This window comes from Hipposideros armiger, unplaced genomic scaffold, assembly GCF_001890085.2.
Source record: "Hipposideros armiger isolate ML-2016 unplaced genomic scaffold, ASM189008v1 scaffold_171, whole genome shotgun sequence".
Taxonomy (NCBI): domain Eukaryota; kingdom Metazoa; phylum Chordata; class Mammalia; order Chiroptera; family Hipposideridae; genus Hipposideros; species Hipposideros armiger.
In genome coordinates this window covers 1,424,021-1,442,852 of record NW_017731521.1, presented here as the reverse complement: position 1 = coordinate 1,442,852, position 18,832 = coordinate 1,424,021, and the positions used below count along the sequence as shown (strand labels likewise).

The window sequence follows — 18,832 nt, the reverse complement described above, 5'->3', positions numbered from 1 at the left end:
TTGGGAAGCGGGCACCTATCTCCTAATCAGTTCTGCCTCGTAGCCTCTGCTTCCGCCATAACAGTTCAGAAGACATGGTAAAAACCTTGAAGTCTCCAATTTCCCCTCTTTGGCCATTGTCTAAGGGCTGCTACAACTCAAGCCACTGAAAGAGCTGCTACCACAACCCTCCAACCCCCAACCCCAAAGAAGTAACATCACCCTCAGACCAATGCCTGGCTTCTCATCCTTTGTGTTCGTCCCCTGGCTTTGTGGTGAACGGCCTTGCCTGTCCCACGATGCCCTTATCCTGCCAACTCCTCACCCCGAAGTCATGAGCGAGCACTTCCGGCTAACTGAACGCAGCCTCTCTCATGCCGTGTGTCCTTTATGCTTCTGATGCCTGATTTTTAAAAAATAATCACTTTACAAACCTCTCTTGGCTAGTCTTGGTTTTGAAGTTCTAGAACTTAACTCTAACACTGTCCAGGTCTCTAGTTAATGCCCTATTACACTTCCCATCCTTGTTTTATTGCTAAAAGTAAGCTTTCTCTTCCTTGACCTTGCAGGAAACTTACTTTTAGAATTTTTTTTCCTCTTTTGCCTTCACATGCTTAGGGATGCCATCCCTAAACCCTGCCAACCCCATTTTTTAGCCCTTACAACAAAGGTCCTCCTCCTCCTCCTCCTCCTCCCCTCATGCCCAGCGTGGAGTGAAAACAGACTGAAAATACCCTCTCTCCAGCTCCTTTCCGATGAGATCCCCATCTCCCACCTCCCTCCATCAACTCCACAGGGCTTCCCAGTGAAAGCCCCAGCCCACTATGAGATACAGTCTTCCCAGAGGCCACAACATTTGCTGATATTTTATAAGCAAAACTTTCTTCTACTGGCGCTTGGTAAACTGAATGAACAAGTACTGCTCATCAAATACAGAAAGAACGTACAATGGTCAGCATTGTTTCTGAAGGGCTTCACAAACTCTGCACGACTGGCATTAGTAAACAAACGTCTTTAAAGACTTGATTTTACCAGAAGAAGCCTCAAAACAGAAACAGGCATGGTGTGCAAATTATAGTCGCTACCTTGTGATTACTGTGGTTTACCAAAACCTATTTTTTTCTATTGGGTTGTCGGAAAAGTCATGACATATGTTTTCTATGTTTTTTGTTGCAAAAACGTGTCATGACTTTTCTGACAACCCAATAGATCTATGTACGTTTAGGTGTTCTTTTTTTCTAAGCTGAGCCATCCTGCTACCTATTGGCAGCTCAGCGGCAGCTCAGCTCAGGCCGGGCATCAAACCGCTATTGCTCAGAGCTCAAACTCTTGAGTGAGCTCTTAACCAACTGAGCCACTCGGCCAGCCCTCATTTAGGTGTTCTTTATCCTGTGACAGTAGCACTTGGTTGCAGCATGATTGCCTAACCCCCATTTAATCACGAGATTTAGATAGAAGAGAGGAGCACAAAAGGAAAGTTATTCAACGTGAAACAAAATCTCTACTAAGTAATGTTGGAGACAGAAGAAACACCAGCTGGCCTACTTCCATTGCCAAATTAAGTAGGTAGAATCAATATATCAGTGTTTGCTGATTTGATTAATTTTGGGGGTCAATTACATTTATAGTGTTCATTGTCTCAGTCTATAATAATGTATGTATGTACATCCGACTCTTAAAGGACAGGTTCCCTGATCTCCCAAGTCCCATTATAGCCAACACTTTTCTGGGCAGCCCTGTGAGACCTGGGATCGAGGTTCTCCTTTGGTGTGTCCCCACGTGTGGCACATCTACCCCTAGGAGTACGTGAGATGACGTTAGGAGGTATGTGAACACATGTTTTAAATTTCCATAGGCTTCCAATATTTATTTTACAACAGGTTACTTTTCTATAGATAGATTACTATAGTGAGTTTTCTATAGATTAAAAAAAGAAAAAGAAAACATAGCTAGCAAATAAAACTCCCAAGTTCATGGGTACTATTGCTTAGGATGAGATTAAAGTATCACTAGTAAATTCAAGGTAAGTATTAAAAACTATAGTCAAAAGTACACAGATGACGAAAACCACAAAGATGGTACAAGAATGACAAGTTGAGAAGACCCTGCTCTCTCTCTCATGCTGGTTAAAACGTCCTGGTGCTTCATCGGAGGTCAATACTGTGAGGCCTGACCCTCATCCATTCTCCTGCCTGCAATATTTCAAGTGACCCACCATAGGCTAAGCAAGTGACTGGGGTTCTGGGCTCCCTGTTTCCTGCATAGCCGGCGGACTAGTTACACTGCATTTGGGTATCAGGGAAGGCTGTTGGGCATTTATCTGTTCAGTGAACAGTGAGTCGATTTGGATTTGTTTTGCTTTTGAGAAAGAGGAAGAAGGTGGTAGCAATCTCCTCCCCAGGAGCCCCCGGGCAGCTGACTTGGTGTCATGGGGCTTGCTGGCCTGGAGGCATTTTCCCACTGGGCTCGGGCCCTCGCAGAATAAATCCCATGACTCCGTGGCACTGCCCCGTCACTGCTGTGCCAGAGCGTCCTAGTGAATAAAACTGCTTAAGTCAGCAGGGCCCGATGAGGGCACTTGATCTTGTAGGATTTGATTTAACAGTGGTCATTTATTTACTGAGGAATAACTTTTTTCTAGAAAGGATGAGATGACTTACAAAAATACATGCCAGGAGAGAAAAGTTTAAACAAGTAGATGAGGAAACGGGGGTGGGGTGGGGGTGTGGGGGGGATGAAATGGAGCCAAGAATATGCAGTGTGGTGACAGAGTTGGTGCTTTCAGCCTTTTCACCCGGGGCCTTTCTCTAAGAGTCTATTGGGACTGTAGCTAAAGGTGTCCCTTTGGGTCCAAGGAGGAAATGTGATGACCTGGACAGTGGCTGGGATTATTTTTAGTACATCTGTGAACATTCTACTACAAGACCTGACAGGGTTGTATCCTAGCCCTGGAAAATGGCCCAAGATAGGAAATTACACATGCATGCCTTCTTGGGGTGTACTATCCAAGGAAAGCAAGAGTGACAGGCAAGGAGAGGTGACACAGGGAAGAACAGAGTATCAGCAGATGTGTTCCATCACACTGGCCACTGCCTTGTAACTAACACAGAAGGTTGATCATTATCACAGGACATCTCAAGAGAGGTCACGTAAAGGTACTGCATTTGAAACAGTCTTTTCTCAGGAAGGAGAAGCAAAGTATTTATCTGTAGTCTGTTTCCCTTTGCTTCTCTCTCACTGGCCAAAATACCCATGAGGCATTATCTCCCCAATATTCCCACAGCAGAGAGGCCACAGCCTCAGCAGTTCTGGCAACTGGGTGCAGGTCTCTCCGTCATTTGGCTCTGCACACAAGCACTCCTTGGTCTGTGGTGGCTGCATCTGTGGCCAAGGCGTTCTAGCAGTGGACGAAAGGGGGGCCTTCACTCTGACCACTCAGGCTGGGAGGACAGGTGAGCAGGATCAGCAGATCTGGGCGCAGAAAGCTCCCCATATCTGGATAAATATAGAGTTCCCAAAAGAGGCCGTGGGGACTGCAAGATCAGAAATTGCATGGAGGCTTAGGGGTGTTGGGGCAAAAAAGCTTTTTAGTTTCCAACTCCCCTGCTTAGATCCATCAGCAGAAATGGAAGCATCTAAGGATTACTCCTAAGCACCCCCAAGGGCTCCTCCCCAAGGGATTTAAAAGAACAGGACCCAGAAGAGACGAGGCAGTGGCCATGGCACTGGGGCATGTTATTTCACACTCACAGAGCTCAGGAACCATCCCGCTGGTAGCACTCCCCTTTTCTTGATATTTGAGAAGATGCCCAGGACGCCCTTTGACCTCTATTGTTGTCCCAGAGAAAGAGGGTGCAGCTAGGGAGAGCCCTGCTCAGGGCACAGCTAAATCAAGGGCACAGTGCAAGGTGCTTATTGGCTCATGGCCAAGGTGGCTCAGCCCAACCCCACATGCCAAAAATGGGCACCGTGACCTGACACCTAGCACCAAGGTCTCCATTTCTAAACACCACACTTTATTAAGAAGAATCAAGGTTCTTTTGGGGGAAATATCTGACTCTTGGGCTGGGAAGACACTGGAGGAGACTGGAATGTCAAAAAGTAATAAATTATATAAATTATTATATATGAATTAATTATGGGGACATTTAAAAAGAATGAAGGAGCTCATTTGAAGGGGCTTCCACCAGCCAAAGATGGAACAGTTTGAGTGCTAAAATGAATAATTATAGTAATAGATCTTAATCCATTGAATAAAATAAGACTCTATTCATCTGGAATAGAAGAACAAAGTTGGAAGACTGGCACCATCTGATTTCAAGACGTATTATAAAGGTTCAGTAATCAAGACAGTGTGGTATTGGCAAAAAGACAGACGAACAGATCAGTGGAACAGAAGAGTCTAGAAACAGTCTAGAAATATATGGATAACTGATTTTTGGCAAATACCTGAAGGCATTTCCGTGGAGAAAGAATAGTCTTTGCAATGAATGATGCTGCAACAATTGAATATTCACACGGGGAAGATGACCTGCGAGCCATACCTCACACCATATATAAAAATTAACTCAAAATGGACCATATTTTACAAGCTGTATGGAGGCATAAGAAATAACACATTGCACATATTTGAAGAGTACAGTCCAATAAGTTTTACATACAGACAGACCCATGAAGAATGGAATTGCCACTCAGGTCAGAATGGAATTGCCGCATCAGCCAAGGCTCAGATGCGGGGAAGAGAATCCTTTCTTGCTAGTTTAAGCAGAAAGGACATTTCAGGGCAGAAGATGACAGAATCATTACAAGGGCCAACAATATAGGCTCTAGATAGAGTTTCTAGGAGCAGCTCTCAGGCTCACCCCCAAGCTTGCCAGGCAGCAAGGGGCCTCTGCTGAGCGGGAAAGCCACCCTGCGTCTGCCAGCCCCAGAGCTGGACCACCCCTGCTGGCATCCCCACTGGCAGACATAGGCCTCTGTCCTGCCTTTCCTCCCATTAAATCAGTTCCAAATTCAAGTCTTGCATCTGACTGTCGAAACCTAAATAACATCTGGAACCCTAGTTTCAGGAAAAGTCTGGGAAATGTAGCTTTTAGCTTTCCAGCCCCTGCAATATTTCGGAAGGCACTTTCCAAAGAGCTTAGGGTACATGCTGAGCAATAGATGCTGAGCGAGCCAATCCACAATATCCATCACACTGTGGAAGGCGTCGGTTTGGGGGAGAAAATCAGGAGTTCATTTCGAACATGGTAACTTTGAGTTATCTTTTAGATATACTAATAGACATGTATAGTAGGCAGGGAAATAAAACGCAGTTTAACGTAGTGGCAAAGCACAGATTCTGGGACCAGTCTGCTTGGGTTTATATCATACATATACATCATTTATTAGCTGTGTGACATTGGGCAAGTTACTGCACCTCTCTGAGCCTCAGTTATCATCATCTGTAAAATGGGAATGCTAATAGTATCTGCCTGAGTAGGGTTGTTATGAGGGCTAAATGAGTTGTTTGTAAAGTGTTTAAAACAGTACCTGTCACAAAATTAAGCACTGTAATGTGTTTGCTATAATGATTATTTTAATACATAATGTAGCAAATACATGTGCACAAACACTGTGCTTATTTTAGTGTTTTTGTTGCTAGTCTTATTATTACTATTATTATTTATGCATCTGAAGTTGAGGAGGAAACACCAGGCTGGAGATCATTTGGAAGTCAGCAGCATATCACAGGCCTTGAAAGCTGCGAGGCTGGATGAGTTTACATAAGGAATAAGTGTAGGTAGATGATTGGAGCTTTGATCAAGGAGATTAGAAGGAATCAGCACAGAGACTGAGGAGGAGGGAGCAGGAGAGTGGGGGGTCCTGGAATCCAAGAAAAGATAGCGTTTCAAGAAGGAGGGCCATCAGCTGTGTCTGATGGTGGTGTTGGGTGAAGTAAAATCAGAGGACCATCAGATTTGACAGTGTGGAGGTCGTGGCGGCCTTAACAAGAGCTGTTCCAATGGAAGGGTGGGATAGAGCCTGATAGACATAGTTTCTAAAGACAGTGGGAGACGAGGTTGTGGCCATTGTGAAGATGGACGGTCCTTTCAGGAGCTGTGCCTCAAAGGGCAGCCGCTGGCTGGCAAGTGCATGGGAAGCTCAGTCCTATAGCCACCGGGACTGAATTCTACCAGCTGTAGGAGCTTAGAAAACGACCCTGGGGTCTAGAATGGAACACAGTCCAGCTGACAGCTTAATCACAGCCTGTGTGACGCCGAGCAGAGGACCCAGGTAAGCTGAATGTGAACTCCTGACCCAGAGAAATCAGGAGATAATGAATTTGTGCTGTTTTAAGCCACTAAATTTGCTGTAATTTGTTACACAGCAACAGACAATTAATACAATGGGCTAAGTATAAAGTGATATTAAGGAATTATTAACTTACAACTGTTGCAATTTGGCATTACCAAAAATGTCTTTGTTTTTATAGCGATGCATACTAAAGTATTCAGGAAGTGTCTGGGATTTGTTTTAAAATAATGGTAAAAAAATAGATAAATAGATGAAAACTATATAAAGAAAATATGGTAAAATGTTAGTAATTATTAGATCCAGGTGATGGATATACAGGGAATCATTGTACTATTTTGTTTTTATGTACGTCTGACATTTTTTAATAATAAAATGTGAATAGTTATATATAGAGAGATACGTGTATATAGAGGGGGAATTCAGTCTTAAAGCCTCTTTCTCTTCCTCCTCCATTACGTTGCTTCCTGATTGTCCCTTTCATTTGTCTCACGAGAGCGCCCCCTTCTTGCCTGCTGTCTTTCTGAAGGATGTACCTATTAAAGCATATTTTCATAATCCTCTCCTCTCAGAGGTTGGATTAAGACTTCAGACTCCAGCTCTGTGTGTCATGGAGTCCAGTGGGAGCTGACTCAGGGGGGACAGCCACCTCCTCTCAGCAGATCTGGCCCAGCCCCTGGGGGCTGAGGTGTCATTGAACAATGACCCTTATTCTCAGCAGGGCTGCCTTTCAGGGGGCCTGGTGCACGCTCCGGTGCCAGCCCAGCTGTCTTTTTCACCATTCTGAGCTCTCCTCGGCCACCTTGGCCCAGCCCGGGGCCTTCATGCTTTTTCAGAAACCCAATTCCTTTGACAGAAGCCATGTGTTGCGCTCAGGCCTCATCTGACAGCTGTGGCCCCTGGCCTGGCCCCACAGGCATTCAGTGTTCCCTTTCACAGGCTCTGGGATGCCCCTGCCAGAAAAGCCCACTTCCTTTACGTGTCTCTTTTTCATGGTGTCACTCTTTTTTTGGCCTTGAATGTCATGCCAATTCCTTGCACACTTGATGAAAGGATTCAGGGGCAGAGAACGTGAATCAATGGGGTCTTTTCAGTTTTGAACATCAGTAAACAGCACAAATCAGTTCAATGAGTTCAGACTCAGGGGTTTCCATGCTTGCTGCAGTCTCTACCCAGCATTAAATCCCACTGAAAATGCCTCTTGTTATCTCCAGCTAATGAAGAATGTTGCTCTTTCTTCTTGGTTTGAACACACTCCAAAAACATTGGCCTGAAAGATCAATTTAACGCTGGAGAGCCCTGAATACAAACATCTTTAGCTTTCCTTTTTATCTAGCTCACTGACCTTATTCTAAAATCGTTTTGTTTCCTCCTCATTTTATTCTGCTCACTGACAGTACTTTTTTATCTGTTTGGTAGTGTAAAATGCAACCACTTATTTTTCCAGGCTAATGAAGACATGCCAAAATCTTTTCCATTGATCAAGTTACAAATAAGATAATTAGAGATTCAAAGGTCCCATTAACCTATTAACTTGTCATAATTGTACCTCCATCAAAATGGCCCTTTCTTACCTTTGTAATCAATCTCAGTGTCCAGGCCCAGGAAGCACACGTCACAGTATATTTCATGCAACCAGCAAAGAACATGGCCCTCAGTACTTTTTACTGAAAAATTGTCAGTGATATATTATCGAGCAATAAAACCACAGAACAAATATTCCTGAAAAAAAAAAAAAGATTTTAAGGCAAAAACAAAACAAAACAAAATCTGTACATTGACCCCTGTAACATTGAATGTTCCCATGTTTTCAAAAAGTTAAACCTTTTATAATTGAACCATTAATACCAGGAATGTAAGTTAAGTGGTACAGGTGATATAACCGCCAGATGCTGCCAACACCTAGCGAAACCCTCAGCACAGTAGATGATTCAGTGGCAGATTCTGGGACCAGGCTGCAGGGGTTCAAATCCTCGTTCCAGCACTTATTAGCTGTACGATGTTGGGCAAATTACTTCACCTCTCTGTGCCCTAGTCTCCTCATCTGAAAAATCAAAACAATTAGAGAACCTCCCCCTGCCCCACCGTGGGTCGTTGTGAGGATGTAGACACTTAGATTATTGTCCAGCATATGAAAAGTAGCCATCATTGTCATTGCCACTGTCATCCTGCCCGAGCGGCCTCCCTGCAACACTGCTCCCATCCTTTCTTACTCTCTGACTCCCTAACACCTGCCCACGCCTGACAAATCTTCTGGCATGTTTTTCACTCATCCAGTGGGCTTCCACGCCCCCTCGGAGGAAATGTCCTTGCTGCGGCGTGGTAATTACCAAGCAAGCTTTCACTTGGAAGGCAAGAATGATCAGGAAACCCAGGTCACAACATGAAACAGACCTGGTTTTGCAAGATGCTCATAAACTTTTTTTTTTAACTATTAACCTAGATGAAGAGAGTTAATTTTATTCCTGTTTGAAGCACATTCTCGTCATTAGTCTCCACATAAGTCTGTTCCTTTGCTTTATATTCTATTTATTCTCTTACTTTCCTCACTCCCTTTTCCCCCATCCCACTATTCTGTGTTTAAGGTGACTCTCTGCTTCCTCGTGTTTGTGTAAAGGGGTGTTGTGGTGGTAAATGCACGTGTCTTTAAGTTACGTAAGTGTTACATGTAACGTTCTCCCTACAGTCTTAAGATTCATGTTGCTATGAGGACTTCCAGGCTTCCCTTCTCCCTACGGTAGCCACATCCTTACATTTGGCCCTCCCCTTCCCCAGGTGACACACACCAGTTTGCCCCTCATCTGTCCTCTACAACAAACCAGGAAAAAGAAGGGTTCTCGAAAGATAGTACTGGGAAATCATGTTACTAGGTGGAAAAAAATAACACCGAATTCCCCCACATAACACATACAAAGCGAACTCTAGATCCATTTAAGGCCAAAATCTGGAAGCTGAAACAATGGGATTAATAGATGAAAGTGTGGGTGAATAAATATCTCAGTGTCCTTGGGGGAGGACAGAACTTCTCAAACCAAACCTCAACAGCATAAAAGTCCTTGAACATTTCTTCCGTTGGTTTTCCAGTCCTCTCTCACCTCTTGGTCAGCCATTCTCAACTGCCGAGAGGTTTTCTTTTAAGGACAAAAGTGGAAGAAAATGTCTTTTCCCTCCTTTCTGTTTTCCCTGCCTGTAAATCAAAACAATAGTATTTTTTTTTCTAGGTTCCTCCTTTGCCTAGCACAGGGGTCAGTCATCTATGAACAAAATCCAGCCTACCTCATAGTCTGCTAAAAAAGGTTTTTACATCTTTAAATGGTTGAGGGAAAAGAAAAAGAATATTTTGTGACACTTGAACAATAGTATACGAGATACAAATTTCAGTGTCCATAAATAAAGTTTTATTGGGACACAGCCACACTCAGTCCCTTACACATTGTCCACGGCTGCTTTCTCCCAACTGCAGAGCCGAGCGGTTGTGACAAAGACCATATGGCTCACAGAGCCTAAAGTATTTACTCTCTGGCCCTTTACTGAAAAAAGTTTGCTAACCACTGAACCAGATGAATGCCCCTTGAGGATGGGGATCATACTCAGTATATCTTTTGTTTGCTTGATTGCTTCTGCTCTGGGCCTTGGAGGTAATCAGTGCTAATTATAACCCTTAGGACTATTTTTGGCTTCAAGTAACAGAATACCCTATTGATAAGGTTTTTAATTCCCCCATACCAAGAAACCAGAGATAGGACTGGCATTGATTCAACAGCTCATGTCGGTCTGCTCAGAGCCCTGGAGCGAGCTCTCTTCCCCTGCCCCCTCAGGGTTGCAAGATAGTAGCTGCAGTTCCTCCATAGTTTCCTCAACAAGTGACCCCATTCAAAGGCAGAAAACTGGCAGAAACACGCGAAGAACTTGACCTACTATACAGTCCTCTTACAGGAGAGGAAAATATACCCCAAGGTCCCCCAGCAGACTTCCCCTCGTAGCATTAGCTAGGAGTGAATCACATGCTCACTTAGACCACGGGCTGGACCCACCTCCCTCTCCCTTGAGAACTAGAGATCTGCACCCAAAACTCAAATAGCATCAGAAAATCAGGAATAAGGGCATGGCTTTGGGGTAGGCGAATAGTGTCTGCCCCAAGTCTCACTAATGGTAAGGTTCACCTTGGAAAGGCAACCCAGAAATTTGGACTGTTTTTTTTAATGAGTGGAACAAAGTAATAACTTAATTCCAACCATCCCTAAGACTGATAACTCATTTTAAAAGACAATCACTTTTCCAAATAGTTCCTCATGGTTTCCAAACCATAGAAGCACCACAGTTAGCTTAGTAGCTCTTATAAGTCCTGCTTGGCCTTTTCTAGTATAAAATGCAGTTTCACAGTTAGGGCCCTTCTGCTGCTGGACAGAATTGCACGCGTGAGGCAGTCCTCTTGCAATCAAAACTCTTATATTCTTAATGGCCGGCTCATCAGGTTCACCAGGGTGATCTTCTGCAACGGTTAAACTGGCACCATACAGAATGACAGCAATGGTTTACAACCAAAGTGCACAATTGCACGTAGAAAAGAAAGATCGGGATGTGAACACACAGGTTCCAAGGAGACATGAAAGCAGCGCCTGGCATGGGGTCCTGGCTGTCATGAGTCAGAGCCCTGTGCTCCGTGAGCGTGCCGGGACAGGTGGCTCCTTTGATTCTCAGCCTCACAGAACCTGTTACACGTTCTGTTTATGAGCCCTCGAGTCAGCAGATGAGCAACGGAAGGGCACAGCCGAACAAAGACCAACAAGTAATACAACTTGTAAACTCTGTAAAGTGAGAGTTATGATATGGTGGGTTTTATATACGTCTTTAAAATGTGGCTGCTTGACTTGCTCTGTATCAGTGTTTCCCAACAGTTTTTCAGTCTGTGACTTCGGGGGGATCTGTCCCCACACTCTTTCCTTGTCCTCTCTGACAGCCCCACCTGCCTTTAAGACCCAGGCATGAACATAAATAAGTCAATCCACACAGCTCCCCCTTGCAACACACACACACACACACACACACACACACACACACAGAGTTTGAAACTTGGAGGAAATAGGGACCATGATGAGAAATTACAAACCTACACACAGCAAATAAAAGAGTTCGTTTCACACAGGTATCTGCCTCGACCAGTTCAGTGCACAGCCCTGGTTACATGCTGAAAAGCTGTTTTATTGATGATATCTTAATGCATAGTGTCAGAATAATTTTCAACTCTTTCTCTGTACTTTTTTTTTAAATGGGGCTACCAGGAAATTTTAAATTACGTGTGTGGCTCACATTATATTATGTTTGTAGGGAACAGTGCTATCCAGGGAGCAGCCCCTTCCTTCATGCTGTTGCTGTGCACCCTGACACATTTCTGTCAGCCCTCATATGTGCTTCTTCGTCTGGCCACTGCCTCCGGTGGACTCTCGGCCCCATAAAGCCAGCTGCCTCATCTTTGTTTTTATCCTCGGTCTCTAGCATCATGCCCTGCACATCTGACAAAGGGTATTGTGGAGTTAATCATTAATGTTCACTCTTTTTTTAATCCGGCTGAAATTCACATAACACTGACCATTTTAAAGTGAACAATTCAGTGGCATTTAGTACACTGACATGTTGTACAGCCACCACCTCTATCCGGATCCCAAACATTTTCATCATGCCAAAATCAAACCCCACACCCAGTCAGCAGTCACGCCTCATTCTCTCCTCCTCCCTGTAGCACCTGGAAATCACCAATCTGTTTTCTTTCTATGGATTTGCCTATTCTGGATATTTCGTATAATGGAATCATACAATATGTGATGTTTTGTGCCTGATTTTCTTTCAGGCAGAATGTTTTTGAGGTTCACCCACATTGTATCATGTAACAGTGCTTCATTCCTTTGTTTGTTTGTTTGTTTTGATGTTCTTTCTCCTGTTCGTATTATCCCTTCCTACCTGGAATGCACTCTCCCCACGCCTCTTCTGTGCATCAGGCTAAAAATACAACAGCCATGGATGCTTTGTGATTGCAGAGGTGACCAGAGAAGGATGCACTGACCTTTGTGATTCATTTTCTCCTCTTTCCCTGAAAAGCTAGGAGAAAATATTTTAGTGGAAGGGTAATTTCAAAACTGAGTAAACCCGAAAGTGAGGGCGTTTAATTACTGATTCATGTGGAGAGCACCCAGACAGGAGAGAGAGACTGAAGCGCTAGACACAAAACAGAAGTCTCTGAATCACTTGTTAATGCTTAAATCTGAAAACCGTGACTCTCATTATAACACGTTAAAAAATCCACATTAGGACAAGGCAGTCACATGGGCTTTCTCTCTCTTTGAACTGATTCCTTTATCTTTAGTTCGTTCTTGCCTTTCTGCTCTGCCAAATCGCAAAGGCTTTGTTTCAACAAGCCTTGGAAGCTTTGAGAGTTACTTCCCATCCCTGTTCTTATCACATATTCTTCTTCATAAATAGAATTTTGTGCTAAGTCCCCTGTTGTATAACTGTGATGGGCAGACTCATGACCACCCCCGCCCCCCAAAGATGTCCACATCCTAATCCCCGGAAGCTGTGGCTATGTTCTGTGGAATTAGGGTTGCAGATGGAATTGAGGCTGCTAATGAATTGACTTTAAGACGAGGAATTGAATCGGGGTTATCCAGGGGAGCCCCATGTCACAAGGGTTCTTACAAGTGAGAGAGGGAGGAAGGAGACTTCGTGTCAGAGGGATGTGATGTGAGAAGAACTCCACAGGCCACGGCTGGCTTTGTGGATGGAAGGGGGCCACAGGCCAGGAAATACGGGGAGGCCTCTAGAAGCTGGAAAAGGCTAGGAAACAGAGTCTTCATGACAGCTTCCCTGCTGACGCTTCGATGTTGGCCCAGTGAGACCCATTTCAGGATTCTGACTTCCGGAACATAACAGATTTGTGTTGTTTTAAGCTTCTAAGTTTCTGTCATTTGTTATAGTGGCAACCGGGAACTAATACAATAGCTGTTTGCAACAGTTGGGGAGAAAAGAACCTGAATTTTTATTGTCTTTCTTAAAAACACCAGTTTGAACTGAAAAATTCATAAAACTAAAGGCATTAACTCTCCCCCACTGCCTGCCATGATTCCTGGGTGTGGTGGTCACCGGCCATGCCACGTGTCCCCTTTTGGGTGGCTGCTGCAGTCACAACAGGGGCTGCTGCTCAGGTCGGGACCATGGCCGCCAGGAAGGATGTCAGAAACCAGGACAATTACAGGCAATTTGGTGCATTCTCAAAAGCTGACTATTTCTTTTCTCAACATTGTTTCCAAATGGAATAATCACATCGATAATTAATACCAAGTAATTAAGATAGTTCCCTTCTTTCAATGAACCATTTCAAACTTAATTTATAGCACAATTTTATTAAAACAACAACAACAAAAACGCCAATCTTCAGGACATTCCTTATCCAACACAGTCCTGTATGTGGTTCTACGAAGTAAACTACTTTGTACATTGTCAGCTGTTGATTATCAAGGCACCGAGGATCCAACTGGCAGTGCTTTGAAACTAAGAGCTTTTGGTTTCCTCTTCACCTCCTCCAGCTGCCTACCTTTTTACATGTTGCCCTAGTCTTCTGCCCTTGATGGGACAGGGAGGAAGAGAAGACATAAGAGAAGGTTTGATCACTGTGTCTCTCTCCCTATTAATTAAGGCTTTGTTACAGAAAGGTGTGACGCTTGCGATTTATTTCGAGATGGAGGTAGCTAATCTAGCCAAAAATACAGCCAGAATTATCAATAACAAAGAGTAATAATTCTTTTTAAAAAATCAGTGTTTCCTAAACAGAAGCTTTTTTTAAATTCTGAAAGCTACACGTTTGTTGTAAAAAGCAAACAGAATTCTATAGATTATTCACATCACATAAAACTAATAAACACTTCCACCATTTGTTTATTCATTTGTATTTGGAAGCTGTTGTTTCAGTCGTGAGCATGTTCCCTTTGCTGTTTTTCCCTTCATATTTGCTTCAAAGTCTGGAAAAACAGCTCGAAAGAGCTGTCTGTGGCCTGAGGGTCGGGAGTTGGCCACTCCCACCCCATGGATGTCAGTCTCACAGACTATTTCTATTCCTTGTTTGCACAGCTGAAATAGAAATCAGTACCCCAAATTGTACCCTCACCCCCAACCAGGACTTCCATATCTACTGAAAATGGTCATGGAGATGTGACTTAGAGAAAGATGACATGCAGTAAATATCATCATGTTGCCACATTTTCTGTACGTTCTATAACTAGAAATGAGTTGATTGTATAAAATTCGTGTTCCAGGCAAGCTTGTTCTGACATTTAAGGCTTGCTTTCTGTAACACGAAGTAAATGTGCTGTATGTTTTCTGCAATTGGCCCTGAGCGATACCACACATAAATGCTCTGAGAGGAGTTACCAAAAATTAAGCAGGTTGTTCCAAAAGTTACATGAAGTTGCACAGATATCCTAAATGTGCTTTTGGGTACATTTCTCAACGATCGGAGGCCCGTGCAGCCGTTTCAAAGCACTTTCTGGCACAATTTATGTTATTATGCATATATGTAATCTGCAATTTCAAGCTATTGAAGAGATACCTCCCCCATTTTTGTCTCCTCTTGGGGGAAGGGTATGTACCAGCATGAGCTAGCCCTTGGAGGAGCTGGTCATCTAAAAATCACAGCAAAACAAGCACAACTGACACTTCAACATGAGCTAGGTGAGTGAATCAGTAAAGGAATGGCAGCCAGTTGATAATCAATAAGGGTGGAAATTGAAATTGTACTTGGTGGTGGATATTAAAATAGAGTCCAATAGAAAGGAAGTTCACTAGAAATTTCTTTAACTAGAAATGTGGAATCATAACATCGAAACAATGTGCATCTGAAATCCGAATAAACAGATGCTAAGAGCCAGTGAGTCAGAAGCACATGAGTTTTAAGAGGTTGAACTCAAGAGACCAGATCAGGCAATGCTGCCTAATACCATCACATGATCAGCCCCGAGGCCCATATTTAATTAAAATAAGGAGTGGGGCGCAGTAGAGGCTAGAAGAGCATCGTTGTTCTTAGTGGATGGAGCCAGAGGAGCTAAACGTTAAAGCTTGATTGCTGGGTCTGTGAGAATTCAGCATGGGATATCTCTGCTATTTCCTGGGATTTCTGCTTCTGGCTGCAAGATTGCCACTCGATGCTGCCAAACGTAAGTAACTCAGTTTCTCTGTTTAACCCATTTCCTGGCTATGGGCTGAAGTTGTGTGTTGTCTGAAGTATTATTTTCTGAGCCAGACGCTGGACTTCTTGGAGCTCCTCAGGAAGCTTTTATGCTCACTTGGTTTTTTCTTCTAGAAACTGTTGAGAACGTTGGAACCACAGAAAAATGCCTCCAGCTCTACTCCTTGCCAGGCTCTCAGAAAGTAATAACTGTGCAGCCTCTCTCTTACGGAGCTTTTTTTTTTTTTTTTCTTCATCGCGATTGCCACCTACTGTCTTGCCAGATAGTGGGAGGGTGGGGGTGTAAGGGGAACTGTCTCCAGCAGGAGAACAAAGCAATGCTACCCACTAAACTTTGGTTTCTATCCAATAAGGTAGAGAGCTCAGATAAAATGGGGCCCCAAATCTGGACACAGGCTCTCTAATAATCACAACCCAGAAGCTGTTGCTAAAATCCTGCTGATATTTCTTTCCAGACCTGCAGGCACCTGCGGCCGCTATAGTGGGGTTACCGAGAGAAGAGCGGGAGCCCCAGGCCTCTATTCTAGTTACACACTAGGGACTGGGGAATTTTTTTGACAAGGCTGATGCCCAGATCAGTGGAATCAGGATCTTTGGAGGTGGGGTCGAAGCATCCCTGTTGAAAAAACTCCTTTCGTGATTAGAATGCAAAGCCAGGATTCTGAGCCCCTGGGTCAAGCATGGCCGCTTGTCCAGTCCAGAGGATGGGTGGCGATGGTAGCCCCCATCCGCGAGGCAGAGTTAGTGTAGTGGCAGAAGGAAGTGAATTACGCATTGCCCAGAAGGTCCACTGCACCTCACTCCAAAAGAGTGGTGACGTTCACTGGTTGAAAAGTCCAGGGGTCCTGATTCTGCCGGGCAACTGGGCGGGAGGCGGGGGGACTGGGGGAGGGAGGCACTGAGAAGGGACCAGCACCCACCTCTGCCCACCATGGGGCTGCTTCCCTTCATCACTCAGGCAATCCCCCCAACACCTCTGTGGAGCAGATGGTCCTTCTCCTATTCAACAGGTGAGGAAACTAAAGCCCAGGTGTTGCTTTTCACCTGCTGGCCCAGCTCTGAGAGAAGGATCTTGGACGCATGGTGGGAGGGGCCTCTGGAAGCGTCATTTCACTCCTCCTTGCGGGAGAGAAGTGTCCTATAAGTAGGTTGTCCCTGTGGAGTGGGATGAGGTGGGAATGCTGGTCTAAAAGAGGAAGAGCTGGGAACCCCTGAACCCCTGGTAGTCCCGGAGGGCCAGGGAGGGCGGGTTTCCCAGAGCTGAAGAGGCCTAAGCGGGGGGTGGCGTGTGAAAGGGGGCGGCTAAGGGCCGCTGGACCCCCGCGGTGGAGGCAGTGGTGGGGGGGGGACATTTAGGAGGAGGTGGAGGCACGGCCAGTTCTCCTCCCAGCAGCTGAGAAGGGAGGCTTGGGAGGTGCGGGTCCTGGGAGACCCCACTGCACCATCTCCTGCGACTGGGGCCGAGAAAAGTCCTAGTGTCTCTGACAAGGGAGTCTAGTCTCAGGGACTGTGCTGGCCTGTGTTTGGCTCCCGTGACCTGGGGACAGACTGAGGAGACTGGCGCTGGGATGATCCCATTTCCCAGACCAGGAAAAAGGCCACAGAGAGGGCAAGTAACTGGCCCCAGGCCCCACAGCAGGTAACAGGAGGAAGGCGTCTTCCATGCAGACTGCTGTCCTTGCAGTTGGACAAATTGGGTTCCCTGCCAGCGGTGGGGCAGGGTCACAGGTGACTTAGCTCCACTGAGCTTTCATTTCCTTCTTTGCAAAACTAAGTAATGGGGTTCTTGTGAGATCAACTAACAAAAGGTGTTTGGAGTTGGGGGACGTACATGGTAGCAATTGTCTGCAATGAACCTCCTTGGACAGGCTCCCCTCGAGTCGGCTGACGGAGCAGATGGAAGATGGGAGACCTGACAGGCCAATGGGAGGCCCCTGAGCCTAATGGTAGCCTTCTTTCCACCTCTTTGCTCAGTAAAACAGATTAGCCTGAGGTTAAACCTTGCTGTCAGTTTGAGAGGAGTCCCAGCTCATTAGGCAATGTAAACAAAATCTAGACTTTCCTGATTTCACCTTGCCCTAGACCAGAGATTCCGGCCAGGAAAAAAAAAAAAAAAAAAAAGGATGGGTAGGATATAGCAGGGTCTCAAACAGAAGGGTTTCCTTGCCACTTTCTAATCATAGCCCTGGTAGAAAGGAGGACGGAGAAGGTATTGACAAAGCGGTTAAGCAGAGCAGCCACGTCTCTGCTGGCGGAGGGAGCAGGGAGGCCAAAGGGCAGAGGGGAACGCTAGCGCCGTGCCAGGAGTGACCCCATGCGTCCCCACCACACACACAGAACCTCTTTTAAAGTCTGCTTACTATCGCGTTTGTTTTATCTTACTTTACGTCAACTTTTGATTTTGAGGTCATTTTAGATTCCCATACCGTTTTAAGAAATACTGCAAAGAGATCCCCTGTACCCTTTACCCAGTTTTCCTCAATGGAAACATTTTACAAAACTATTGTACAATATCACAACCAAGATATTGACATTGATACAGTCAAAATACTCCTCAGTTCCATCACCACAAAGATCCCTCATGCCCTTTTATAGCCAAACCCACATCTGTTTCCCACCAAAACCCTTCCCCAGCCACTGGCATCCGCTAATCCATTCTCCGTTTTTATAATTTTGTCACTTTGAGAATATTATATAAATGGAATCATTACAGCATGTAATCTTTGGGAATTGGTGCTTTTTTTTTTGTCAGCATACTTTATCAGTGTTGTTGCATGTATCAATAGTTGGGCCTTTTTTATCACTGAGCAGTAGTCCATAGTATGGATGTACCACAGTTGAACCATTCACCCATTGAAGGACACCTGGGTTGTTCCAGTGGGGGCTGTTATGAATAAAGCTTCTAGGAACATTCATGTATAGGTTTTGGGGTGAACATAAGTTTCCGTTTCTCTGGGACAAACGCTCAAGAGTGCAATTGCTTGGCTGCATGGTAATTACATGTTTAGTTTTACAAGAACCTGCCAAGCTGTTTTCCAGATGTCTGTACCGTTTTACCTTACCACCAGCAGTGTGTGAGTGATCCAGATTCTTCACATCCTCACCTACATTTGATGTGTCACTATTTTCTATTTCAGTCATTCTGATAAGTGTGTAGTGATATGATATCTCATTGCAGTTTTTTGGGGTTTTTTAAAAAGATTTTTATTGGGGAATTGGGGGATGGGAACAGTGCTGGAGAATTGGGGGAAGGGGAACAGACAAGTTGCTGTCCTTTTGTTCTTTAGTCTAGAGGGCAGTGTCACTGGCCCTCATGTGTGGGAT

General features: G+C 44.8%; 1 protein-coding gene across 1 annotated transcript in view; it reads left to right on the top strand.

The window, feature by feature from the left end:
* The first annotated feature begins 15,326 nt into the window (after positions 1-15,326).
* Positions 15,327-18,832, top strand: part of GPNMB (glycoprotein nmb) — a 33,285-nt gene continuing 29,779 nt past the window's right edge. Inside the window, exon 1 of the mRNA XM_019651982.1 lies at positions 15,327-15,476. Within this exon, the coding sequence (XP_019507527.1) occupies positions 15,407-15,476 (70 nt within the window). The 5' untranslated portion in view covers positions 15,327-15,406. The remainder of the gene's footprint in view (positions 15,477-18,832) is intronic.